Source organism: Embiotoca jacksoni, unplaced genomic scaffold, assembly GCF_022577435.1.
Source record: "Embiotoca jacksoni isolate LCO1_2020_lvr unplaced genomic scaffold, fEmbJac1.0.p SCAF_11, whole genome shotgun sequence".
In the NCBI taxonomy this organism is placed as follows: Eukaryota; Metazoa; Chordata; class Actinopteri; family Embiotocidae; genus Embiotoca; species Embiotoca jacksoni.
This window is the reverse complement of record NW_027185241.1, coordinates 7,340,606-7,366,802: the sequence shown is the minus strand read 5'-3', so window position 1 is coordinate 7,366,802 and position 26,197 is coordinate 7,340,606. Positions and strand designations below refer to the sequence as shown.

The 26,197-nt window shown below is 40.0% G+C and overlaps 4 protein-coding genes across 6 annotated transcripts; 3 read left to right on the top strand and 1 right to left on the bottom strand.

Annotated features, from left to right (window-relative positions):
- The first annotated feature begins 700 nt into the window (after positions 1-700).
- nmt2 (N-myristoyltransferase 2) lies at positions 701-9,805 on the top strand. Of its 2 annotated transcripts, XR_011177914.1 has the most exons (13): positions 701-938; positions 1,430-1,547; positions 3,046-3,187; positions 3,766-3,884; positions 3,976-4,067; positions 4,150-4,266; positions 4,375-4,545; positions 4,647-4,755; positions 4,849-5,019; positions 5,138-5,305; positions 5,566-5,703; positions 7,027-7,232; positions 9,237-9,805. XR_011177914.1 is itself a non-coding variant. In XM_069142826.1 (12 exons), exons 1-12 carry the CDS (start codon positions 829-831, stop codon positions 7,045-7,047), a joined length of 1,476 nt encoding a protein of 491 aa, XP_068998927.1. In that variant the 5' UTR covers positions 701-828; the 3' UTR covers positions 7,048-9,805. The 2 variants fall into 2 exon arrangements, 1 of the variants encoding a protein (XP_068998927.1); XM_069142826.1 differs by having other exon boundaries at positions 7,027-9,805.
- Positions 9,806-9,873: 68 nt separating this feature from the next.
- On the bottom strand, positions 9,874-11,741 carry rpp38 (ribonuclease P/MRP 38 subunit). Its single transcript, XM_069142827.1, has 2 exons — positions 11,648-11,741; positions 9,874-11,045 (listed from the first exon to the last, which is right to left on the bottom strand). Exon 2 carries the CDS (start codon positions 11,015-11,017, stop codon positions 10,181-10,183), a length of 837 nt encoding a protein of 278 aa, XP_068998928.1. The 5' UTR covers positions 11,018-11,045; positions 11,648-11,741; the 3' UTR covers positions 9,874-10,180.
- Positions 11,742-12,765: 1,024 nt separating this feature from the next.
- Positions 12,766-15,016, top strand: acbd7 (acyl-CoA binding domain containing 7). The gene is made up of 4 exons (XM_069142825.1): positions 12,766-12,874; positions 13,712-13,829; positions 13,923-13,985; positions 14,588-15,016. The coding sequence occupies exons 1-4, from the start codon at positions 12,863-12,865 to the stop codon at positions 14,659-14,661; spliced, it is 267 nt and encodes an 88-aa protein (XP_068998926.1). The 5' UTR covers positions 12,766-12,862; the 3' UTR covers positions 14,662-15,016.
- Positions 15,017-16,127: 1,111 nt separating this feature from the next.
- crot (carnitine O-octanoyltransferase) lies at positions 16,128-26,180 on the top strand. Of its 2 annotated transcripts, XM_069142823.1 has the most exons (17): positions 16,128-16,257; positions 18,364-18,487; positions 20,114-20,238; positions 20,324-20,505; positions 20,632-20,756; positions 20,875-20,983; positions 21,919-22,012; positions 22,125-22,250; positions 22,371-22,472; positions 22,627-22,710; positions 22,804-22,911; positions 23,011-23,141; positions 23,245-23,374; positions 23,466-23,538; positions 23,868-23,961; positions 24,167-24,286; positions 24,611-26,180. In XM_069142823.1, exons 2-17 carry the CDS (start codon positions 18,373-18,375, stop codon positions 24,729-24,731), a joined length of 1,839 nt encoding a protein of 612 aa, XP_068998924.1. In that variant the 5' UTR covers positions 16,128-16,257; positions 18,364-18,372; the 3' UTR covers positions 24,732-26,180. The 2 variants fall into 2 exon arrangements, with proteins under 2 accessions (XP_068998924.1, XP_068998925.1); XM_069142824.1 differs by lacking the exons at positions 16,128-16,257; positions 20,114-20,238 and having other exon boundaries at positions 18,448-18,487.
- The last annotated feature ends 17 nt before the right edge of the window (positions 26,181-26,197 follow it).

Below are 26,197 nucleotides of genomic sequence, written 5' to 3'. Positions count from 1 at the left end.
TATTAATTAGATGTTTTATAGCAGTAGTTTCTACCTCTATTTAAGTAGTTATGTTGCTCTTCCTTCCAGTCAGGCTTCAGTGTTTTATCATTATTACATTTTTCTTGTTATTTGTACTAATACCACAATGATAGGTCTGAGTTTTGAAAAATATCCACTGATAAAAAGCATTTGCAGCATTCTTGTTTTCACTTAGCCCCATTATTTAAGGCAATTTAACATTGTATGTATCATTTAAGCTTTAATAAGGCACGAGTACCCTCTGACCAGGTGAGAAGCTCTCTTGCCAACCCCCCAAAAAGACAACAAAAGTCCCAGATTCACTGCATTTCGGTTGTATTTTGCAGTTCGATCAATTGCAGATACGCTTGTGCATTTGCACCACGGAAGTACAGTATCTTGCTATAACAGCGTCTGCATTATTATTATTATTATTATTATTATTACCTGATGCAATGAAGCTGTCTTGTACAGGAGCCCTGCGCGTGTGTTAAAATATCACTTACACATTTGAAACCTGGGAGTTTTATCAATTGCAGGAGTATTCAAAGCTGCAGTGTGCAATCTAAATAAATATGTGCATTGTACCAGTGGACTTGTAACCTATCTGACGTTACCAAATGGGGGGAGTTTAGCGCTGCACTCCTTCATTCGGCCGCCAGGCGGCGCCGTTTCTGTTTCTCCCCCCCCCCCCCCTTCCCCTCCCCTCCGACATTTTCTTTGTTTTTCCATCTCTCGCCGCTGCCCGTCAGCCTTTATAACACGGCGGGTTGACTATTTAAAAAAAAAACACACACACACACACACACACACACACACATTTTTACGATGGCGGAGGACAGTGAATCCGCGGCCAGCCAGCAGAGCCTGGAGCTGGACGACCAGGACACCTGCGGGATAGACGGAGACAACGAAGAGGAGAACGAGCATATGCAAGGGTGAGGGTGGCCCAGTCCGTCCGGTCCGGTCCGGTCCGGTCCGGTCGGGAAACGCAGCGACGTTATTTCAGGCAGGCTTGTTCGCTGTCGGCTAGCGCAGTTAGCTTTCTTAATGCTAGCCGACACAAACAACCCCGGGGGGGGGGGGGAGGAGGAGGAGGAGGTGGGGGGGGGGGGGGATTCGCTTAAAGGCCGACGTTTAAAAAAAAAAAAAAAAAAAAGAAAGAGCGGTGCTTCATTTGAATGGCGTTTTGACTTTTTTTTTTGTTTTTTTGTTTTGTTTTTAAAAACCGTGTGTGTATTTAAAGTCCCGCAGAATGAAATGACAGCCAGCACAACCCGTGAGGATGCTAACGTTGAAGTAGCTCGTCTTGTCAGTGGTCGGTGTGGTAGCTAACGTTAGCACCGTGTGTTCAAGTCGGCGGTGTGCTTTTCTTTTTTTTTTCCTCTTTTTTTTTTTTCTGTGTGTGTGTGTGTGTTCATATCTGTAGCAGTCCAGGGGGAGACCTGGGGGCCAAGAGGAAGAAGAAGAAGCAGAAGAGGAAGAAAGAGAAGCCGAGCTCGGGGGGAGCCAAGTCGGACTCTGCCTCTGACTCTCAGGAGATCAAGGTGTGATGATCACTGAAACCCTGAAACCCTTCAGAGGTGCAGAGTTACTGTCCAACTTGAGGTTTATTTACTTAAGTACACTTTTATATATATATATATATATATATATATATATATTATTCGGTCTTGATTTTCCATTTTAATCTACTTTCTACTCCACTAAATCTCAAGAGACAAATTTCGTCCTTTTTTTTTTTACTCCATTAAATTTGTCTGGCAGCTTTAGTTACTTTTAAGATTACAGTTTTTCGTACTCTTTCTGTCCTGGGAAAACCACGTATCTCCAAAATTAGTCGTTTTGAAATAATAACAATTCTGATAAACTAAAGCACGAGATGGTTCTTTAAGGCTGAGAAAAGTCTTCTACTTTTTAAGCTTAATAAACTATAATAAAATCGTCTTGGATTTGCTGGACAATGCATTGTTTTTTGCATTTGATGATATTCTTGAATATGATGCATTAAACATGTATATAATAGTAAAACACCGGCGGGCAGCATTTACTACGTAGTGTGTACTTTTACTTGCGTACTATTTTGCTGGTGATACTTGCATACTTTAACTTAAGTATGGTTTTGAATGCAGGACTTTAACCTTGCAGTGGAGTATTTTCACAGTGTGATATTAGTACTTCTCATTAAGTAAAGGATCTAAATACGTCTTCCTCCACTGCTTATGAACATAAGCGAGAATGCACCTGGTTGTTTGCCATCAGTGTGAATGGGTTAGTTTGGGTTGTCCAGCCTTGACCTTGACTCTGCTCCTGGTTTATAGGGATGTTCCCGAGGTTCCCCTAATCACTACGGTAGCAGCGTCTAGCACAGACTTGATGGACGTTGCTTTCCCAGTTATGTTTTTGCCCATGTGCAAGTACAATGTACTATTGTATGTAAATTGGTGCAGAGGTCAGTAATTTGTGCTGATAGGATGAAGAAAAGAAATCGAGCAGAAGTGTAAACAACAGAGACGTGCATGTATCTTCATCATGTATAACGTGGACACAGACCAATTTCAAGTTTCATTCATGAACAAAAGAACAACACTATTACAGACATTGATTTTGTGACAGTCTGAATGTAAGGACACGATTAAGCAGGTTTTCTCATGTTCGCTGTGAACATTATGTCATGCACAAAATCAAAACCAGGATAAGACTCAAGACAGGAACACGTGCATGTAAACATAGTACACGTCCACGATAAACTGTGTTATTGTGACCGGGTTACAGTTGTGGACGTTCAGTTCCCGACGGTCTGCAGTGAGCGATGAAGTAAAACTGGAACCGGTGCTCATCCCCTGTCTGGTACAGGCTTTTATTTGAACAGGGCATAACTCTTACACATGCCCTCTGTTGTGTCTTTTTATCTGTTCTTGGACTATACGGGACATTAAGTCTTTAGCTTATTGCTACATACAAACTGTGTGCTGTGTCACACATTCAGAGAGCGGTTGATTCATGTCGTCTCTGCTCTGATTTGTGTCCTTTCTGTACTGTCAGAACCCTGGTTTGCCCATTCAGAAGCTGCAGGACATCCAAAGAGCCATGGAGCTGCTGTCCTGCCAGGGTCCGGCAAAGAGTATCGACGAGGCAGCCAAGCACAAGTATCAGTTCTGGGACACCCAACCTGTCCCAAAGTTAAGTAAGTACCTACTTAAATTGCGAGCAAGTGAGAGCAAGAACAATGTTCACCTAATTTATTGAACTTAATTGAACTGAATTGTGCTGCTGAACGACTCCATGCCAAGTAAAGCTTATTGAGGAAAAGCTTGCATTTGGTACCTCATAAACTCTTAATGATTCACTGATTGTTAATCTCTACTGTGTAATGGATGATTACAGATAATGATATTATCTCTGGCAGTAGCCAGTTGTTATTATCTTTCTTTAACACTGTTTTTGCGCAGCAGTGCAATCTTAATAGTTTCATCTCATCAGTATGTGATGCTCAGAGCCAGCATCCCAAAAAAAAAAGCGTCAGCTGTTGGATGCAGTTGGAGTCCAGGCGTTCTCACTGGGCGTTTTTAACGGCGTTATATTAACACGGGACCAACGGGAGCAGATTTTTATTGTGTGTGATCAATGCTTTCAGCAAATTTGTCTGTTTGAAGACATTTCAGGATGCTGAAAAATGTGAGGACAGGAGATTTCCGGGCCCACTGAAAGAGCGGTGATTGGAAGAGTTTTATGTCTCTGACCAAAGCCGTGCTAATTTTGCAGATGAAGTTGTGACGAGTCATGGGCCAATTGAAGCTGACAAAGAAAACATCAGACAGGAGCCATATTCTTTACCTCAAGGCTTTATGTGGGACACTCTGGATCTCAGCAATGCTGATGTCGTAAGTGCATTGTTGCTCTAAAATACTCAAATAGGAATAATAATAGAAATCACACAAAAAAATTCACCATTTATTTTTCTTTCTTTTTCAGCTGAAGGAGTTGTACACCTTGTTAAATGAAAACTATGTGGAGGATGACGATAACATGTTCAGATTTGATTATTCACCGAGCTTTCTCAAATGGTGAGATTTCATTTTGGATGCTCCTCTTGTTTGTCAAAATGTTTTGTTCTGCCGCTAAGCGTCCCCTGTTGTTCCCTCTCAGGGCTCTGCGTCCACCCGGCTGGTTACCACAGTGGCATTGCGGAGTGCGGGTGTCCTCAAATAAGAAGCTCGTTGGCTTCATCAGTGCCATCCCTGCAGATATACGCATCTACGACGCGTAAGCGCTCCTAACTGATCGCTTGCATTTGGAGCAGGAGTGATGCGAGCCAATTAAGACACTTTAATGCTAATGACCTGTCCATCTTCTTAATTGCTGTTGTTTCAGGCTGAAGACGATGGTAGAAATCAACTTCCTGTGTGTTCATAAGAAGCTGCGTTCAAAGCGTGTTGCTCCTGTGCTAATCAGAGAGATAACACGGAGGGTGAACTTGGAGGGAATATTTCAGGCAGTATACACGGCAGGAGTCGTACTGCCTAAACCTGTGTCTACATGCCGGTATGCTATGCAACATTCAGACACAACATACACAGGATATGGTGTCAATACTGCTCAACTCCTTTCCCCCCCCTCCCTCCTCCCTCCTCCCCCTTTTTCAGGTACTGGCATCGTTCTTTGAACCCTAGAAAGCTTGTGGAAGTTAAATTCTCCCACCTGAGCAGAAACATGACCCTGCAAAGAACCATGAAACTCTACAGACTACCAGATGTAAACACTCACATCTGACAGCCCGGCATCTTTCTCTACCGTTCTTATTAATGGCAGGAACTCATTTCCTCTCACTCTCTCCACCGCACACAGAGCACCAAGACTCCAGGTCTGCGGCCGATGGAGAGGGATGACATCCGCCAGGTTACCGAGCTGTTACAGAAATACCTGAGACGTTTCCAGCTGGCCCCTTCCATGGGAGAGGAGGAGGTGGCTCACTGGTTCTTACCGCAGGACAACATAATTGACACATACGTAGTGGAGGTATGTGGAGTCAGCCTCTAAACCTGAAGACACCAACTCTCTCTGACTCTTGTGTCCGTTGAAACCGCTGTCTTCTTGTCTCTCTCTCTCTCTCTCTCTCTCTCTCTCTCTCTCTCAGGGTGCTGGTGGCGTACTTACGGATTTCGCTAGTTTCTACACGTTGCCATCGACCGTGATGCACCACCCTCTCCATAGGAGCCTGAAGGCTGCTTACTCTTTTTACAACGTTCATACCCAAACCCCGCTACTGGACTTAATGAATGATGCACTGATCCTGGCCAAACTGGTACGCTTACTTTCTACTGTAAAACACCAATACCAAATAATGAAACCTTTCTTTTGTGTTTTCGGCTGTTGATTTTGAATTCAGGATGAAGGGAAGGTTCCTGCAGACCTTCAGTTACAATAAAAAAAAAAAATAAAAAAAAAAAGGGCAGAATCCAGAACAAATGAATTACAGGATAGTCTACCTAGTTGAACCAGGGTTTTGATCGTGTTCTTGCTGCTGTGTGAGTAATCATGATGTTCGTTCTGTTCGTTTAACAGAAAGGTTTCGATGTGTTCAATGCCTTGGATCTAATGGAGAATAAGATGTTTTTGGAGAAGCTCAAGTTTGGCATAGGAGATGGGAATCTGCAGTATTACCTCTACAACTGGAAATGTCCCCCGATGGACCCCGATAAGGTCAGCAGCATGATTTTTCACCACATCGGCTTTAAGTTAGTGTCCTTTAAAATCTAGTTCATTGATGGGATTTATTTTGCAATGAAAACTGTCTGTAGTTATCATCTCGGTTTTAACTGAAGCGACTCTTTGTTGGACCATAACGCTCTGCAAGCTGCACATATTATACTGGAGTCAAAGAAATAAGTAGTAATTTTGCTTTAAGGTCCACACAGGCTCAGTTTTGAGAAATAAGCAGTATTTTATATATATGTGATGATTTTTTTTTTTTTGGTTCTTTGGATTGATTTGCTGCAGCTATTTGTAAGTCATTCACTAAGTTTGTGTGTGAAGGCCTTCATCTGACCTTAGGAACTACTAGCTGGTTTCAAACAAGTGATTTACCAAATTAGGTTGCACCATCAAAAAGTCAGTAATGTCTCCACCGTAGTAATTTATACATAAGTACAACAGAACTGACCAAGGAAAAGCAATCACCTCTGTAAACAGGGAGTCACCGCTGCTTCACAAGCTGTGATAAACCTTCAAATATAACATTTTAAGGAGGTCAAATCATACATTAAGTTGAACTATTAATCCTGTAAGTGTAGGTTTGACTGTTTTATTTATATATGCTTACACCAAGAAATCTATAAATGTGTAAAGAGTGGAAAATATCACATTAAGCTAAACAAATGCACAGTATTTGGACATTTATTTATTTAATTTCATGTTTGTTTGTGTAGGGATAAGTATGGAGCATAAACAATGCGACACACCACAGCATTTATAGTTTAAGATAATTTGCAATGCCCGTTCTTAGATGGGCCTTTAAAATACAGAAGATTAACAATTCACAACACATTCACAGGAGACAATCCAAATCATACACTCAACAATAGGTATACACAATCAAAACACAAAAGTTAATGAGAAATACACAGATAGACAGATTATATGGAAAATGTATATAAAAACGCACCATAAAAAGGAGCACCAGATCATTCATTACTGCATGACTGCTCCCTCTTTAGATAATTATTATCATCACGCTTTTCAAATTTCGGCATACGGTGGGTTTTTTTGTGAAAAATATTTTAACGTTTTCCATCAATACATCACATCATTTCCTTTTTAGCCATCATGTCTGTCAGGTTGTTAGCTTTACAGTTACAACTGGCTGATGGTGTGTGTAAATAGTTAGTAAAAAGTCATCTATAAATTTTGCCCATTTTAATTTCTGTGCATGACTCTCATCCTTTTTAAACACTTACCTGGATTTGAAAATGTTTCTTTTCCTTTTATTTGAACTGGTGTGATAACAGGTTGACCTCTGTGTTCCAGGTTGGCCTCGTCCTTCAGTAGCAGACCTCTCCCCGGCTGCTACACAAACACGAGAGGTTGTAAGTGACCTCTGGATATTCCTTACCTGGACATACAGGTAGCCCAAGCTAGACAATGAGAACTACAACAGTAAAAACCAACCTGGTGACCGGGACGAGGTTCACTCGACCCCTGTGTCATCACGAACACTCTCAGTTCACCTGGAGGTGAAAAACTCTTAAATCATCAACATCCTGAATGTGAAGTCATGCTATGCCTGAGATACTCATACAGTACAATGCTCCTGACATGCGCTCTCACATTTAACACACACCAGTTTGACATTGAAGAGGATGCCTTGACATTGTGAATTTTGTTTAGCCCTTCAACAGACACTTTGTCACAAGGGACTGGCATGTTGTTTAATTTCATGACATGGAACTATGTAAATGATAATCAACAAGTAAACATGACCAGATATAATTACCAACCATTCTTATTTTGTTGATCCCATCCAAACATTTAGTTATCGCGTGCCCGCTCCATTTATTATTGCTCCTTCCCCTTTTCATATCGTTGTGGTCAGTCGAGCGTCTCTGCCGGCTGCTCTGGGCCTCAGTAGAGAAGCTTTATTCCCCACAAGAATCCCAGAGAAAATATATCTTGACTTTAAACACTACAAACTTCAAACATGTTCACATATAGAGAATCATAAACATGAACAAAAAGAGTGTCTTCACAGAAGGACTCATCCTACTGGTGCATTGATAGACATGTTTTTGTTAAAAACTATATAGTTACATGTACATTTAAAGCCAGATCATATTTATTACTGTAGTGTGAGTTTGGGGTTCGGGAGGGCTGATCCAAAGTATTTTCCTCATACGTAGTGTAGAAGTCACTGAGTTTGTTCGATGTGGGTTGAAGCGTTTTTTTATTGAAGAATGTATTGCATTGATGAAGCACAATTTTTGAGTTCCTAAAACGAGCAAAGGGTCCTTACTTAAAGGGTCAGATTTCAAAACGGACGGGTTGCGGTACAATCTTGGTTTTTACAAACGATGGGAGCTGTTTTCACGTTATAAAGCTGTTTCTAGAGCGGGTATTTTTTAATACAACATTTAAACCTTATGTGTGGTCATATTTACTGTTTGTAGTAACAAGCACAGCGTAGGGTTATTTGCATGTTGATGGTGTGCTGTCCAGTTAGCAAATTAGAGGCAAAAAGTAACAGTAGCTGAATAAAGTGAAGTTGAAGTGCTGAGCGCACAAGCAGGTTAGTGAGAATGACTCCACTTAACGCTTGAAAAGGTCAATTTGATTTGGATTTTGTACAAAAAAAAAAAATCAAAATAGTTTCTGTCTAAATACAGTTTTATAATGTAAAAATGGCGTATTTATTTTGAAAGGGTAAAGTTCTCAGTTTAGTCGTGTTTGAAGCAACCGAGGTCCATTTTTTTGGTAGATTTAGTCATTTCCACTCAGATCTCTTGCAGAGAAACAACCAGTGTTGCAAAGCAGTAAATAAGCTGCTCCTGTGAAAGGGCTGATTAGTCAGATGTACAACACTGAGCTTGGAAACATCTGTCTTATCAATACACACATTACCATCCATCCACTCACCTACAGGAGGATGTTTATTGGGAATAACTAGGTGGTAGATACAGCAGCTGAAGAATCAAAAGCCTGCATCAGCAACCACATCAGCTTCAAATTTGAGCTCGTCCTATTTTCCAGGTCCATTTTTATTGACTTCTCTGGATTTATTTTTTAATGGTACTGTATTTTGTGTGTCATAAAAATATACTGTAGGTCATTTTTTTAGTGTGTTGTGCAGCTAAATTCATGAAACTGTTCTCATATTTATATCTGTACCCTTCAAAATGTCTTAAGATATCATTTTTGTTATTTAAAGTGTTTCCCTAAAAATTCCAGTTTAAAAAGACGACTTCAGAACATAATTTTTGAGAGTATTTGGGCAGTTCTCTGTGCTCCAATGAGCAGATTAGGATCTTTGATGAAGAGCTGTTGTCAGACCGCTCGTTCTGTGGCAGAGCTGCCACTTTACTCAAAGCTTACATGTTTTAAATAGTCTGTTTGCTCTGAGTTACTTAATGTTTGATGTTTCTGTTCATGTGGCTCTGCAGAACTTAAAGAGGTAAAGGCTGCTTCCGTTTGTTTGTTGTCAATCTTTTGGTATTAAATGCAATTTTCTTCTCATCCCTTTATAGATTTGCCAGAAAAGGACAAACAGTGGTCAGTCTATGCTTCAGGGTTTTTTTTCTTTTCTTTTTTAATTCTCTGGAAGGTTGAATGAGTTTTGTTCACTAAAGACAGATGTTATTGGCATTTATTTAACTAATTTAAAGTGGGTTACTGAGTCAACGGCGTGCCTCATGGATGTTGTTGTGTCCCAGGATGTTGTGTTGCCTGCAGCTGTCTGAATGAAGTTTGAGCATGTCAGTTTTGCTGCTGTTTTGATTTTAGCATTGATGTTACGAGCCACACCCTTTAGTGAGAACTCAACCTGAAGTACCTGCCTTATTTAAAAGATGTTTTTTTTTTTTTTTTAAGATTTCGAGGTGGGGTGAGGGGGGGTGTACTTTTGAAATGTCATACAGCTTTCTCTAACTGAAGAACAATATTTTTATTCAATTCCATTGTAAGCTGTGAAAAAGCTGAAGAACTTGTACCAGCATCATTTAGACATGACCCCATGCAAAATAACAATCTGTTTCAACACACACGTCAGCTATACCAGCATGGATATTTGATTGAATAAACTCACTTTAAAAAGGAACACGACTTGTGAGTAACTTCTTTATAAAGCTTTCTTGATTAATCATGAAACAAAAAATTGTGTGAAAACCAACAGTTCCAACCACCAATATGTTCAATTAATTCTCAAATATTAAAAAGAACAGAAGCAAGTCCTCACCCCAATTTTTTTTCTGACTTTTAAATTCCATACTTTCAAATCCTCTTCAGACTTCCAATTATCTTTCAAATAAAACAATGTGGTGAGGAAAAATTAGCATAAACTGTGATGGGGCGTCACAAGAAGAACACGCCTTATTTTAAATGGTCAAAAGCCAAAAGAACTTTAGAAACCAAAGGGATAAAATGTGCAAAAACCACAGGAATGGTCCTTTAACTGCTCTCCAGAGTCTCTTTTTCATTTGACAGGCGGCTTCTTTTTCTTCTCAGTGTTTTTTTTCTTTGCAGGGTTCGCCACTATTTTCTTCACTTTAAGAGGCTGCAGCGTGCAGGAGGAGGAAGACTCGGACACGTTTCCAGATTCACTCTCTATTTTCCGTTTTTGGCCTCGCCTCTTTTCAGCTTCCTCCTCCATGGCAGCAGGGTCCTCAGCTGTCACTCTGTGTGCTGCACCTTGTAGCCATGCTACGTCCAGCGGAGACACTCTGGCTTTGATGGCATCGACAGTGTCGGTGAACACCTCGTGGTCTTTGGGGGAGCACTGTCTGAATCCCAGTGCGAGGACGCTCTTCAGCCCCAGCGGCGTGGACACGCTCTGGCTCAGACGAGGCACCTGGCAGGCCGGCACACCTCTCGTAGCGCTCAGTGCTATCAGGTGATTCGTCATGTGTTTCGGTTTGACAGACTTGCACACGAGCAGCAGTTTGAGCTCATTCCTCTCCAGAGCCTTGGTGACCTCGTTGATGCCGATGGCCAGCTGTCGCCTGGCTGCCACATCTGTCCAGCCGTTTTTGGTGGGCTCACACACCTGTGCGTCCTGGCCCACCTGGGGAGGAGCAGGTTCTGATGAGGCAGCAGGCTTCTGCTCCTTTTTTTTCCTCCACAGGCGAAACACTTTTACCTCTCTCTTCTCCAGACCTGTGGATATCAGTTTATCCCTCAGAGTTTTAAGGATGAAATGCATGTCTTCTTGGGGAAGTGGGTTCCATTTAGGGATGAAGGGTGAAGTAAAGGAGGTCTTGGCTGGAGTCTGATGTTTGGTTTCCTTCTTTGCTTGCTTTCTTGGAGTCGCCATGTCTCGTCTGGACTTAAAACAAGAACAACTATAGGGAACAAGAGAAAAATTGGCTTTAGAAGTAGAATTTAGCGGATATGTATTGTTGTTGGCAAGAAATTACTGCACAGAAATGCCAAAGAAATGTTTGAGATGATGTCCACCAAACATCCAACTCACAACATGTACAAATCTGTAAAGGACACTTAAGGAAAGAACAAAAGTTAAATGGATAAAAATGAATTAAACACATTAAAATAGGTTTTAGGATAGTTTAAAACAGGAGGGAACAACAAATAAAGATTAAGACAACCAGACAAAACAGTGATCAAAACAAAAGCTGCCACTATATCGTTATCTGATTTTTTTTTTTTTTTGTATCGGTCTACACACATCCAGCATAGATCAGGCTCTTCAATTGAAAGCTTTTAAATATTTGAATGATTTATGAATTTTAGGTGCGAGTATTTCTGCCTCCTTGCAGTAAGTAAACATGTCTGAGGGGGATAATCACCAGTAATGTGTTTATAGTGGCTCGGCAGAAACATGTATTCACCGTCAACTTCCATTCAGATGATCTTCGTCTGTTCTCGTGTCAACATTACGACAGTCAACAACATGCGACATGGTATTTAACTGACGTTACTTTACCCGATTTATTTGCAGCTGCAGCACTTTTTCCTGTTCTTATGACATTTATATAGCGTTCACGTCTTCAGTCCAACGGCATGGGAGAACTACGGGGCGCTGCCATCTTGTTGAAATTCAAATAACTTTATTTAAAAACACCTACAGCGCCTACCAGCGTTAAAGAGGCAGCACGACATCCATACCCCCACCACCACCACCACCAACAAAAACATCCAAACGTGAAACGAATACAGAGTTCCTGCTAAAAAAAATAAAAATAAAAATACATGAGGTACTCAATTTGATAGAAACGTATACACATCTAATAAAGCTGTATATCTGGCACTAAGTCACTGATTTTATGTGGTGGACGAAGATCAGCCAAAGTAAAAGCAACACCACAGTAATACTCCACTGCAAGCCATTTTGGCTTTAATAAAAGCACATAACCTAGAAAAGCTATTTATATTTTTTTTTATTATGGAGTGACTAATATTTGTTCATTTGCTCTGAATTTGGTATTGTGCTATTTTGTTTAATTAGTTTAGTGTTATGGCTGTTTAATTTTGGTTAACTCGTATTTTTTTTTTTTTTTTTAAGTTCTGTAAAATGAGTAAACACTATGGGCACCTGAGGATATTCAGGTCGGTAGACACACAGGACCAGCCTGCAGTGTTGTTGGGCCAATGTTTTTGATCTTTTGTTTTTACCCGAGCAAGAGAGGCGGCAGGAAACATGCTTCCTTTGTTCTTCTATTTGCTTGCTTTCTTGGGATAAATACATTAAAAAAAAAAAGAAGTGCAATGGTTTTGTGTTAACAGTGAATTATTTTTGCCTTACCTCATGCCCATGGTGCATCAATGGGGGTGATAATGGGTTTTTTATAACAAATATGTTTGCACACTTTTTGTGTGCCAACTAATATGTAGTGGAGGAACATTTTCAAACTGCATAGAATGTAATACTAAATTCAGGTTGATTTACCTTAAAATTCCCCTCAAGTACAGTACAATAGACTGCTATTTCATTAACCCACATTATTACTGTGTCGCAGTGAGTGAGGGTGACAGACAACAAATCAGCTCCTGCTCAGCTCTCTGCGCCCGCCTCTGCAGGCCTTTGATTGGCTGACATTATTGCATTGATCAGCTGTGTCGCAATTACAGCTGCTGCTGCGTAAAACCCTCCAGACCGGGCCGACACTTTAACCAGCGCTGCGAGCTTGCCTCCGCGAAGATGTCTCTTCAGGTAAGATATTTAATGCGTTTGTGTTCATTTCATGTCTTTATAAGACGCCTCATTATCGCCATGGAATGAATAGCGGTTGTGTCGGTGCTGTGCGTTCACGCCATCTACTGTAACTAATGTGGTTATCATCCGTCTTTGACACTAGGCCTAAGCATATCTATCCTCTGGCTCTGTGGTCCTGATGCTGCAGCCACAGTTAACTTTTTGACAGCAGGTTGCGCAACGAAAAAGGAAACAACAAGAGAATATCTATATATATGATGTAGGGATGAGAATATCAAACAGGATCTTCCTCTAACTGAATTAAGAAGATGATAAATACTTGACTTTCACGCTTAAATCTCATTTCGGCTAATATTAAGGTTTAGAGATGAATCCTTGTAACATTTAAAATGGTTTCAAGAACATTTAAATTCACGCAATGAGAGTTCAGGGGTTTTCGGGGTTTTGTCTTTCCTGAAAAGGTCTCCTGTGGTCTATAATGATCTGTTCTGAAATGTCCCAGATCCTTTGTAAAGCAGATTATTCAAGTAGGCACAGAAGCACTGGAGTCTTGAATAAAAGCCCATTGTTTATCTCCAACTGGTGCAACAATCGGTCTCCCGGGCAATGCCCCATTTTGAGAATGCTATGCTCTGATTTCTTATTCAGTGAAACTAATTAATATCTTATATCATGTAATTACTATACATTCCTGCTGCACCAAATTTTACTGGTTCATCTGTCTGACTTGGCAATGAGTGGAAGCATATCCCATTGCTTTTCCAGAGCAAACAATGTTCTCATTATTCATAAAAACAAAACTGTTTCCTGTCTTATCCATGTATTCACCTGCAGGAAGAGTTTGAGAAGGTGGCTGAGGATGTAAAGAAGGCGAAGACAAGGCCTTCAAACGAGGAGCTGCTGCACCTTTATGGTCTATATAAACAGGCGCTTGTTGGAGACATTAACACCGGTATGATAAGATGCAGAAGAACAGAATCACTTCCATGCGGTGTTCCTTAAATTCAGAACATATCTTGCTTTCTGTGTGCTCGCACAACTGTAGATAGTCCAGGAATGCTGGACGCAAAAGGAAAAGCCAAGTGGGACGCCTGGGACTCCCGGAAAGGTAACAAATTATCAATGTTTGTGAGCGTAAAAGGCTTGTTACCTGTTGTGTTACTGAGTCACTGTGAAATAAACAAAGATACCAGCAATCTCAACTATATTTATACAATGTCGGCCATTCATGCTAAAATGTTCTGATAAGCACACAAACTGCAACTTAAAGTGCTGGGAATTCCATCCGTTTTTTTTTTAGATATTTGATTGTACGCCAAAGTATTGGACAAATTAAATTTTTGCACTGGTCAAGGCACTCAGGGAAAAGTCAAGAGATCATCAAGGCAATTATTGTGTACCCTACTCAAAGCCGTTATTGTCTGTAACAATTTTTTTCCCAGTCCATTCAGATGATATTGAAATATTTCATAGAATACATGATAAATTTGACCGAGTGTTGCTGCTAGAGGGAAAATGGGCAACATTGACATCTGGGCCAAATTTCCCAGCAATCCCTTCAACAGCTGTCAGATTATTTCAATCTGGACAGAAGTGGTGGATTGACCAACATATTGTCATTACCATCCCTGTTGTCATGCTGCTTGCCCGGCTAAAACAGTAACAGCTTGATATATTGTGTGTTTAATTTAAATCAATTTACTTTTTCAGGAATGTCCAAGGATGAAGCCATGTCAGCCTACGTTACATGTGCTAAGGCAATCATCAGTAAATATGGAATGTAAGGCTTAAGATAAACTGAAGAGGCAGAATTAATGCAAAAACAACAACAGACTCAGACTATGAATTCAATTACTTAAACAAAGCGTCTGTTTATAAACAAGCTGCCCTTTGCTTTCAGAGACAATAATGATACTGAATAATGAGTAATTTTAAATATATTCCTTTACTTGATATGTTTTTTTAACACGGTACCATTAATTTATGCAACTGAGCCACTTCTATGCATCCTTTAATGTTGAAAGCAATAACTTTTCGAACTAAATATATGCTGCATACTGCATTTTGATTTGTAACTTGAAACTAAATGCTGTTAAATGTGAACATCCACATTTGGAAAAATTAAACCTCTTTCTGCAAGTTTTTTTGTGTGTGTTATTTGTGCTTCTTTGTTATCTTGATATGAACTTTTCTTTGCATTTCATTGATCTGTTATTTTTTGTGAAAAGCAATGTTGATATACATTTTGCTCCAGCCACAGCTGTGACAGAAGATGTGGGAGGACACAAAATGACCACAAATAGACTCAATTTGTCAAAGAGATGCAGAATGACTGCATTTAGATACTAAATGACTCCAAAAAGATGCAAACAAGTAAAAGCAGAAGCAGGATGACTGCAAAGAGACAATATAAGAATACACAAAGATGCAAATCAGTAACAAAGAGATCAAAAATGACCAGCAACAGTCACAAAACAGAGAGGCAGAACATCTGCAAACTACACAGCTGGAGACACAAAATGACTACAAACAACACAGCTGCACGGTCTGTGGTTGTTTGTGTCACCTTCTGTCTCAGGGTCCTGCTCCGCTGTAGGAGGGTTGGGGGGCCTTTTACCGGTCTGCCCAGGGGTCCCTTTTTTTCATAATCTATCCATGGTTGTCTACAATTAATTAACTGTCTTGTGTTTTAATACGAGTGTGATTAACAAAGAATTGTGAAAAGAAATGCTTCATATTTGGCAGACCTTTGGTGGTCATTGAAATACAATCAGAAGTGGCCCATTGAACTTGTTAAATCATGACAGTTTTCTCTCTTTAGCTGCTTTGAGCAATGATAATGATAGATGCTGCTATTGATATCAGTGATCGTGGTACTGTCATTACTATGTATCGGATATACAACAGACTTTGTGGTATCTTCAACCCATCCTATATTGCGTATTTGTAAGAATTGTTTGATTTTCTTGTTGAGGAAGGTCCACTGCATCACTGACCTCTCAATCTGTTTGTCCACATTACTCAGCTGTTATCATTATTTTACCATTACAAATCCCCATTGGACGCATGGTCCATATTTTAGGTCTCATTTACTCTATCCTGGTCATGTGGTTGTTGCCACAGCCCGTGCATTAATCCGCTCGACACCTCTAAAGCATACAAACTCACATCCAAGGGCCTCATTGTTCCACTAATGTGGAGCGAGACGACAGCCCGCGCATGCGCAGTTGAATGTTCCGGGCTGGTTCTGGGACAGTAGTTCAGTGGGGTAAAGGTGAGCGGTGAGCAACAAACCAAACAAGTCGCTCCTACGCACTGACAAACCGACAAAACAAACCAAATCCCCTCTATTTCTGCTGGGGCAACGTATCCCGAAGAAGGTGAGCTAACAGTGCTGGTAATGAAGTTTTGTCGTGAAGTTAAACACTGTTGTTGATTTAGCTTTAGCAATTAGCTAATGCGCCGTAAGTAACACGAAGAAAGTAAGTGACCGGACACTGGCTGAATTAATAATGAGCAGGTGCATTTTGAATTATAGAATAATAATAATAATGCCTTGTGTTTGTATGCAGTTATCTGAGTAAATCGAGGAATCAGTTTAATCGTCTACATTTCTGCTAAACTGGGTATTTAATAGCCAAGTTACATTGACGGATAAATAATACAGAAGCTTTGCAACAGATTGGGACATTTATAGCTTCTTAAAATGTCACTGTAGGACATTAAAACGGGCAGAAAAAAAGGCATTTCCTTTTTGTTATTTCCGCTTGTTTGTTTGCTGCTGAAACGGACAGAGAGTAGTAGACTTATTAGTAAAAATTAAAACTCTTGTGTTGACCTGCTCGGGTGTAATCAGCCTCACTGGAAGCAGCCTACCGTCAGGTTTCACGGTTTAATTGCTGGAGCAGGGTTTTCCTGGGTTTCTAGAGGACCTAGATCAGGGGTGTCAAACTCATTTTAGTTAAGGGGCCACATACTGCCCACTTTCATCTCAAGTGGGCCAGACCAGTAAATTCATAGCATAATAACGCATACATAACGACAATATTTATCTATGTTTAAATCATTGGTGAAGGTTTTTGGATGATAAACCCTATTTTAAAGGTCTTTCTACAATAAACTAGAAACATAAAGACCAAAATCGCAGACATCAGCCCACTGTTTATCTGCCTTGGCTCTCCTCTGCAGATTCCCCAGCAGCAGCTTCTTCCTCCGGAGCAGACGTCGCATTTACGCTGTTTTTGAAGCAATTACTGGATCGATTAAAAAAAAAATTACGAAACGTTTGTACTCATAAACCTCCATATTCTCATAGAAATGCAATTTATGTCTTTCTGTAATTTTCACACTTAGCAAAGTCATCCGGCGGGCCGAGCTGGACCCCCTGGCGGGCCGGATCCGGCCCACGGGCCGTATGTTTGACACCCCTGGCCTAGATCCTGTGGTGGGCAGTTATCTGACAAAATACTATGTATTATTTTTTTTAATTTTTTTTTTTTATAATTACAGTGTTTATTTAAAAGTCCTCTGTTTGCCATAGAAATAATAATTACCAAACATTGGTAAGCAAAAAAAGCTCATGGTAACGATGTAGGTGCTATGAAAAAACACGTTTGTGCTGCACCTCGGTGTTAATAGTGGTACAGAAAACCCTATAGTCGCACTGTTTACTCCATATATGACTAACATTGAACCCTGAGCCACAACTAACAATTATTTTCATAGTTGATTACTTTGTTTATGTCTGTCATATCTCAGAAAATGACTTTAAATGTTGACTTGTTTTGTACAACCAGTAATCCAAAGCCAAAAGGTATTACAAGGATGTATAGCAAGATACAATCCTCACATTAGAGCTGCTGGAACAGCAAATGTTACTTAAATGATAAATGTCCAGTTAAAAATAAAAAATAAATATTGATGCCACATTAAAGGTCTATAAAAACACCATCATCTGTAAAATGCACTATTTAATCTTTTCTATTCATTAAAATGCCTTTTTGAATATGATTACGGCCAAATTCAAACAGATTTCTCAAAATATATATGCAGTACTTTACATGTGCTTTACATGTGCATGTTAAAAGTAGTTGTGTTTGTTTCTAAAATATATAAAATCTGTTTGGAACCAAATGTGAAATCTGTGTGAAAGTTCACAAACATCTGCTCAAAGCAAGACTTTTGATATTGCACAACCTGTACAGTGATTATGTAAGTGTTTTAAAGATATAATGGCCTCATTTTTCACAGCAAAACAGTTCCAGACACACTACACCTTCGGCATTTGGTCATTTGTCTTTTTTAATTTTCTGTATCCATATCGTATATGAAGCGTTTGATGTTAGACTATTACAGAGGTTTATTTTATAAATGTACCAGCTATGGTACATTAGTAAGGAACAGGGAATAATTCATCGAACTCATCTTCGAGATAGTGTGAGCTGCAGATGAGTCGTATATCAGAGTCATGTTTATTTGTGTTACAGGGAGAAGAAATGGTGACTCATTTGTCAGAGTCGGTGCCAGAGCGGACCTTCCAGCACCAAAGCAGTCTGCCGCCCCTGCCTGTCCCGTCCCTGGAGAGCAGCCTTTCTAAGTACCTGGATGCAGGTAGGATGCCTGGTGTCACAGAGTTACTCTATTTCAGCCTTTCTTAAATATTTGCCATAAGACTCCAAAATATTTAATACTCAAAACAAAAATTCGTAAATAATTAAGGACATTTCTGCCTTTATAAGCAAAGTGGCTTTGTGTAAACTAACAGTGCAAAGGTGTTCTGCAAAGACCTTATCTTTGCTTTTAAACCGCCTCCAGGTTGAATTGGCCAATAGTGAGGACAAGGAAATAAACGTTGGACACTCCTGAAAACTGTTGAATTAGACCAAACTATGAACTCATAAGTTTTGGTAAATGAATGGCTGCATTTATGTTTTAATGAAAATATACAAACAACACCGGAAATAACAGCTTTTTATCAGCTCTGTGCGTGTTATAGGTACAACTATTTTTGTCTATCAACCATATACTATACTGAGTAGGTTTTTAATTCTGAATATTAGATATCAGTATACACATGCAAGTTTGTCAGTACCAACCAAGTTTGGGAGAAACCTTATTTTTTTCCTATTTTCTAAATGGCATAACAAAACTAAAGACATCAAAACTATAAATGAGCTACGTAGGAAACAAATAAAGATATATTTAAATTTTTTGATTTTTAAAAGTAGGTTCAAGGATTACTTTATTATACACCGGGGGCAATTTGTTGTCCAGTCAACAGTAACAACACAACCATTCGGCAAACAATAACAAAAGGACAATAAATACAACAGAAAAATCACACGGGGTTAAATAAAGGCCACATTAAGCTTTGACTGTAGCTTTGCTGCTGTTTTACTGCTATTTTATTGCTTTTCTATTATTCTATTATTATCTTATTGCTTCTGTATGCTGTAGCGAAAAAATTCCCCCTCTGGGATTAATAAAGTAACTACCTACCTACCTACCTTGCTCACTCTTCATGCTCTCTACCACCTTCACTGTATGCTCAGCACTTGTTAGATGCTTTTCCTTCACTCTGTGGTCAAACTCATCTCAGACCATCTCGGTTCAGTTAAGGTCGGGTGATTATGGAGTTAAGATCATGTGATGCATCCCTCTCTTCCTAGTCAAACAGCTCTCGCATAGTTGAGAGGGGTGTTTTGGCTCATTGTCCGGTTGAAAAACAGCAGTTAATTGGTCATTTCTGAGGCTGGTAGCTTCTCCTCTGCAGCAGAGGGAACTCTTGGTCTTCCTTTCTGGTTGCGTTTCTCATTAGAGCCAGTTTACTCACAGGATTTAAAAGCTTTGCGAGTGCTCTTGAAGAAACATTTTCTTGAAGTTGTTGCCATTTTTCAGAGAGACTGTCCGAAAGTAATAATGGACTGTTGTTCCTCTTTAGTTCTGGCCATAATATGGATTATTGGACTGCTTGAATACATTTCTTTTTCTGTATACTAACAATACCTCAGCACAACTGATGATGTCAAACACATGGAGACGGCAAGAGATTTGACCAGTTAACCTTTGACATGACTCATCTGTTAACTGAAAACCACTGCAGATAGCAATCTCATGATATTCTGTATGTTCACAGTGGACAAATCAAATCTGCCGTTTTTACAGCAGAGGCTGGTACTCTCGGCTAACAGACAGACTAATTTTGTATTTTCCCGTTTTCCATTCAATGTGCTCCAGTTCATCCTTTTGCATCTGAGAAAGAGTTTAAAGCTACAGTGGACATTGTGAGGAAATTCCAGGAAGGTGTTGGCAAAGAGCTGCACCAGAAACTACTGCAGAGAGCCAAGATAAAGAAGAACTGGGTGTGTAACTGTAGTTGGCTTGTTTTGGTCTATAACAAATCCGCTGACGTTTTACTGAGCTGACTGTTTTCTTTTTACTCTCCAGCTGGAAGAATGGTGGTTAGACGCGGCGTATCTGGAGCCCCGCATCCCCTCCCAGCTGAACGTGAACTTTGCCGGCCCGGCGCCCTACCTGGAGCACTGCTGGCCGCCTGCAGAGGGAACTTCCCTGCAGAGAGCAAGTGTGAGCGCATGGCACACTCTACAGTACTGGAACCTGATCCGCACGTAAGACATGCTCACACACATTTCTACAAGCTGTGTTTTTTTTGTGGTGTGTTGAGCACAAGTTGCTCTACTTTTTTAAGGCGTACGGTACATGTATGGAATTCGTTTCCTCTTTATATATTTCAGGGAGAGGCTGGCTCCCCAGAAAATTGGCAAAACTTTGTTGGATATGGACCAGTTCAGAATGCTCTTCTCCACCTGTAAAGTACCTGGAATTAAGAAGGACGTCATTCTTAACTACTTCAAGACGGGTAGAATAAACTCTGCTCTTATCTTATCTTATCTTATCTTACCTTCAGATACAGCTGCAAAAATTTGATCCACGTTCACGTCACCATTGTGTAATGTGCATTTTGTGCTGTGTCACAGAGCGAGAGGGCCCGTGCCCCTCCCACATGGTAGTAATGTGTCGTGGACGGATATTCACATTTGATGCAATTTGTGATGGACAAATCCTCACACCTCCAGAACTTCTCAGGTAACGATTACACACAAAAACACACACACCACTCAAGGACAAAACCCAAATCTGAAAACCTAGTACCCAAGAGACAACAAACTTCCTGTTCACGCCATGAACTGTCAGCTGGTAACACTCCTAATTGATTTTTTTTTTTTTTAATTTTTTATAAAACAAGGAAAAATATACATCTTACTGTTGTATTTCAAAGATTTAACATTACAGGAGGCCGCTACACTTGTAGTATTTTCTGGGAATAACCAAAGGGGTGCGCTCCTTTTGATAACATGGCACCATGCATCTCTTTTTCATGTCAGAAAGAGAGGAAGACCGAGAGATGCAATATAGTGATGTGAGACACAGCATCTCAACTGGCCTATAATATGTAGAAATAATCCAGAAATACACCCTTTAAGAATCCACTGCTGCACCAGGGCATCTCAGAGTGTGATTGATAGAAGTGTTTGTCCTTTTTTCAAATGAATATTCATTTTATGGATCAACACGGATGATGTTCAAGCTGTAGCTATCATTCCTGTTTCAATGGGTAGTTTGAATATAATTTACAAAAGTCCTAAATATGTTTCCTGTCTGTTGCAGGAAGGAATGATAAAACGTGTTTTGTATCCAATTGCGGGCTGTGAGATGGTACAGCTGTAAACTAGAAAAAAAAAAATTAAAAAATTTCCCCTCGGGGATTAATAAAGTATATACCTACCTACCTACCTAGAAGTAGAATGTTTTTTACACCGAGTTGCGCTGCAGGAGGATGTTCAGTCTCTGTTTTTGTTGCATTTTATGTATCACCATTCGACCGGTATGTGTCAACACGCATCGGGTTAATCCATCCAGTCACGTTCTGCCACTGATCCAGATATCAAAATTAATTTGATTAACCCTGCAGAGAGAGTGGAAAGCATCCATGGTTGTTATGCGTGTGTTAACCCGTGTAGGCAGCTGAGCTATGTGAAGAAGCGCTGTGAGGGAGAGCCAGAGGGAGTCGGAGTGGCCGCTCTCACCTCCGAGGACAGGACTCGTTGGGCGAAGGTAGGGGCACTCACGAGAGCTACAACGGATTACAGAGCATGTTTGTGAATACGCTCTGACAGTATATCACCGTAGCACGTCTGACGATCGGCACTTCTCGGTTTCCCTGCAGGCCAGGGAGCATCTCATAAACATTGATCCACACAATAAAACCATCCTGGAGACCATCCAGAGCAGCCTGTATGTCATGTCCCTGGACGACGTGAAACCCTACTCTTCTCCACAGAACTACACAAATGTACGTGCCTCACGGATCTGAATTATTCATGACTTCACGCCTCACCCTTTACAGCATGTTTAGACCACCAGAAAAGAACCGTGTGACTGATTTTGTGACCTTTTTTGATTTTGAACGAAGATTACCAGGGAATCTCTTACAGGAAACCCCACCATCCGCTGGGGCGACAAATCATACAATTCAATCGTGTTCTCAGACGGCACTTTTGGCTCCACCTGTGATGTAAGTATGTATACGTTATACATAATATTACATTTTTTGTTTCAAGATAATCTCATTTTGCTGTCGAGAAGAATTAAACTGTTTAAAAGCATAATTCTTGAAGAGATATATAAAAAAAAAAAACACATGAAAACTCCCGTCCATTGTTTTGCAGCATGCACCGTATGATGCTATGGTTCTGGTGTCTATGTGTTGGTATGTGGACCAGCAAGTCAAAGCCACAGAAGGCAAATGGAAGGTAAAGACTGACTATGACTTTATTCAGTATATAAACTAGACTGATAGTGATATTTCCTTTCACTTTTCACACACCGATGTCGTTGCTGTTTAGGGCTCGACCACAGTCAGATCAGTATCCCTCCCTGAGGAGCTGCTGTTCACTGTAGATGAAAAAGTCCGCAGTGATATCAGCCATGCCAAACAGCAGTACCTGGAGTCGGTAAGCTGATGTTAGACATCAAAGTTCACTACAAAGAGCCGATGACCTGGTCATTGTCCCAGTTGTCTTGACTGTCAGCTCTTGTCTCTGGTTTTACAGACACAGGACCTCCAGGTTTTGTGTTACGCCTTCACATCGTTTGGAAAATCAGCCGTCAAACAGAAGAAGCTGCATCCAGACACCTTTGTTCAGCTGGCGATGCAGCTGGCCTATTATAGACTGCACAAAAAGTGTGCACATTTTCACACCTATTTACTACTGCGTTTACTAGTATTATTTAATTTGAAGCTAATGAATTGGATGAACCACGATGTCCCCTCTTCTCTCTCTCAGGCCAGGAAGTTGTTATGAGACAGCAATGACGCGCAAGTTCTACCACGGCAGGACAGAGACGATGCGACCCTGCACCCAGGAGACCGTGAACTGGTGTAAGGCCATGACGGACCCCAAATGTGATCTGAATGTGTGTATCTTTGAGAATGCTTTTTGTGGTAAAATCACAGAAAAGAAAGTGATCTGCAGTCTTTGACATGTTACGTAAACTTTTCTCTCAGGTCCGGAGGAAAGCCATGCTGCAGGCCTTCAATAAACACAACAAACTGATGGCTGAAGCCCAGGAAGGAAAAGGTTAGTTTATTCAACATTCACAGAATTATTTGATAATTAATTAAAAAAAAAAAAAAAATGTAGTCAGCTCTCATTACTACAATAATAGACATTACTATACTCACTGTTTGTATCATCATTAAAAGAGTAACTTTGACCACCAGTGGTGCTATGAAGTAAAGGTTTTAGACGCGTGTCCCTGTTACCTCAGGAAGGGCACCACAGGAATTCATCTTGTAGACATACGCAGTGAGTCCACAAGAGTTAAAGTAAAAGGGTTTGCCACTAAAGACCCGTCTAAAGAGTCTTTGTGATGTCAGTTCGGTCTTTTTTTGTGCCTTTGTTTTCAGGTTTTGACAGGCATCTATTCGGGCTGTATCTTATCGCCAAAGAGGATGGACATCCAACTCCAGAGCTATTCACGGATCCTCTCTACTCAAGGAGGTACTGACAGGAAAGCTGATTTATTTATTGGAGACCGTGTCAATAATGTGAGTTACATAATCAAGCAACAGGTGTAGAAGCACAAAGATATGCATTTACAGGGCAGATGGAAAAAGTACAGAGATTGCTCCTGTTGTTTATTGGGTGTAAACATAGCAAAATGTAACCTTTTGTCTCCGTAACAGAGTTGTGTTTGTGTCTGCAGTGGTGGCGGTGGTAACTTTGTGCTATCGTCCAGTCTGGTGGGCTACACTACAGTTCTGGGGTCCGTGGTTCCCATGGTGAAACACGGCTATGGCTTCTTTTACCGCATCAGAGATGACAGGTGGGCAGACAAGACATGAATGGATTTTCATTGAGCTAAAACCTCTCGGGAGATAAAAGCTGTATGTGGGAACTTAAAAAAAACAACAACTAATCAGCCAAAATAAAGGCTGCTCATTCTTTGCTCTGAGATTTTCACAAATGGTAGGGAGTTGTCATGCATCAGTGTCAGTCAGTTTTGTAACATGATTTTAGTAGTTTTTACCATTATACGTTTTTACTTCCACCAGCGTGCTTGAATTCGTACAGCTGTTAAGTGTTGTATCTCCTCTGCATTTTCAGCAGCTGTATTAAAAGCCACACTTTCTTTCTTCCTTCCTTACAGATTTGTGATCTCCATCTCAGCGTGGAATTCTTGCCGTGAGACAGATGCTGTGTCGCTATTCAATAACTTCTCTAGCTCCCTGCATGAAATGCTGCACCTGGCCACCATGTCTCAGCTATAAGTGCTCACACCAACAGAGAGAGGAGAGGAACAGGTTCATTTTAGCATTTATCTTTTACCTCTGTGTCCTTGTGTGACTCTAAATACGCACGCAGTTCGGGTCGCGTAATATATATAGTAATATATAGATTAGCAAAAATCAATGCAAAGGTGCAGAATCTGTATTACCAAGTGATCTTAACTGGTTTTGCACTAAAAAAAAAAATTCCTTTTTTTTTTTTTTTTTTCTAGCTGTATATATATTTCCTGATTTCAGTATGATTTTTATTGAGCCTGTTAAATTTCAAACCTGACAGTATTAATCCACTTATAAACTTAATGCTGATGTCTGAGCCGAGTGGCTTACAACTGAACCAAGGTGACTTTTCTGAGGTGGAGAAGAGTGGAAGAAAACTTCCATTTTAAATGGCTGGCCTTAGTTTTAAACTGTGAAAATGCATTCCAATGAAACCCCTAAAATAACTTTGATATAACCTCAAATTAATTTGCCATGTTGTAGGTTTTGAATCATCTCCCTGTTCTGCTGAATTCAACTAAAATATGAAACAATAATACCAAGTTTTTGAATTTAAACTAAAAAAAATAAATAAAATAAAATAGAATTATTTAGAAATCAATATTTATAGTTGTGAGAAAAAATAAGTACATGGCACTGAAAGTTTTTTTTTTTTTTTCTGATTCCCTTTGAAACAGCCCCGAGAGATAAAGGTGGTATACTTGAACAACACCACACATAAAATGAGCTTCTCCACCTTTATCTTGATCAACTGTTTGCTTGTCTAAATATGTTTAAAGGTCACCAATTTCTAAGGGAGGTACTTATTTTTTCAAGCCTTAGTGTTTTATTTGACTTGTGTTTTTGGTCAAAAATAGGAAATAAGTGTGATTTAATAATTGATTATGTTGACAGAAGAATTTAATTGGTGATGTGTCTGTAGTTAAACATCACTGCTAATTTAGATGCATTAAAAAAGTCAGCTTGCACCATTGCCTAACAAAATGAAAAATATGAACAATAGCTGCAATATCATTATTGCTTTTAAACTTACTTAAAAAGTGTGACTTTTATAACTAATGGTTGTCTTCCACTATATTGAGGAACTGCAAATTATTTTGGATTACTTTAGTAGCTGCATGATAAAAATGTTGTTTGTTTGTATGGTCTCTTTGAACCAAAACCTCATGAACTTGTTCGCTGCACCATATATGTTCTGCACACTGCACGTTTTCTGTCTGTCAAGTTAAAGACAACTGAATGTTCCCCCGGCATTATGAAGGACTAGCACCGTAGAATATCACTGAGAAACCCACGTTACCTCTGCACTTAAAGCCTTACATTATAATGTGATTGTCATCTAGCTTTTATAAATGAAAAATGTCAATGAGAATGTACTATTTTTATCTCTTAAAGATTTACGTGCAAAAATAAATAAAGTTGAGCGATTGCCAAACATTTGAGCTTTGTCC

Excerpts from the sequence above, each read along its gene's own strand:
- nmt2 (XM_069142826.1), top strand. The coding sequence starts at position 829 with ATGGCGGAGGACAGTGAATCCGCGGCCAGCCAGCAGAGCCTGGAGCTG. Across the intron at positions 3,188-3,765 it reads CCAACCTGTCCCAAAGTTAA|ATGAAGTTGTGACGAGTCAT; the intron begins GTAAGTACCTAC and ends CTAATTTTGCAG. Across the intron at positions 4,068-4,149 it reads TCACCGAGCTTTCTCAAATG|GGCTCTGCGTCCACCCGGCT; the intron begins GTGAGATTTCAT and ends GTTCCCTCTCAG.
- rpp38 (XM_069142827.1), bottom strand. The coding sequence starts at position 11,017 with ATGGCGACTCCAAGAAAGCAAGCAAAGAAGGAAACCAAACATCAGACT.
- acbd7 (XM_069142825.1), top strand. Across the intron at positions 13,830-13,922 it reads TGTTGGAGACATTAACACCG|ATAGTCCAGGAATGCTGGAC; the intron begins GTATGATAAGAT and ends GCACAACTGTAG. Across the intron at positions 13,986-14,587 it reads CGCCTGGGACTCCCGGAAAG|GAATGTCCAAGGATGAAGCC; the intron begins GTAACAAATTAT and ends TTACTTTTTCAG.
- crot (XM_069142823.1), top strand. The coding sequence starts at position 18,373 with ATGGTGACTCATTTGTCAGAGTCGGTGCCAGAGCGGACCTTCCAGCAC. Across the intron at positions 22,251-22,370 it reads CTCCACAGAACTACACAAAT|ATTACCAGGGAATCTCTTAC; the intron begins GTACGTGCCTCA and ends TTTTGAACGAAG. Across the intron at positions 23,539-23,867 it reads TGAAGCCCAGGAAGGAAAAG|GTTTTGACAGGCATCTATTC; the intron begins GTTAGTTTATTC and ends CTTTGTTTTCAG.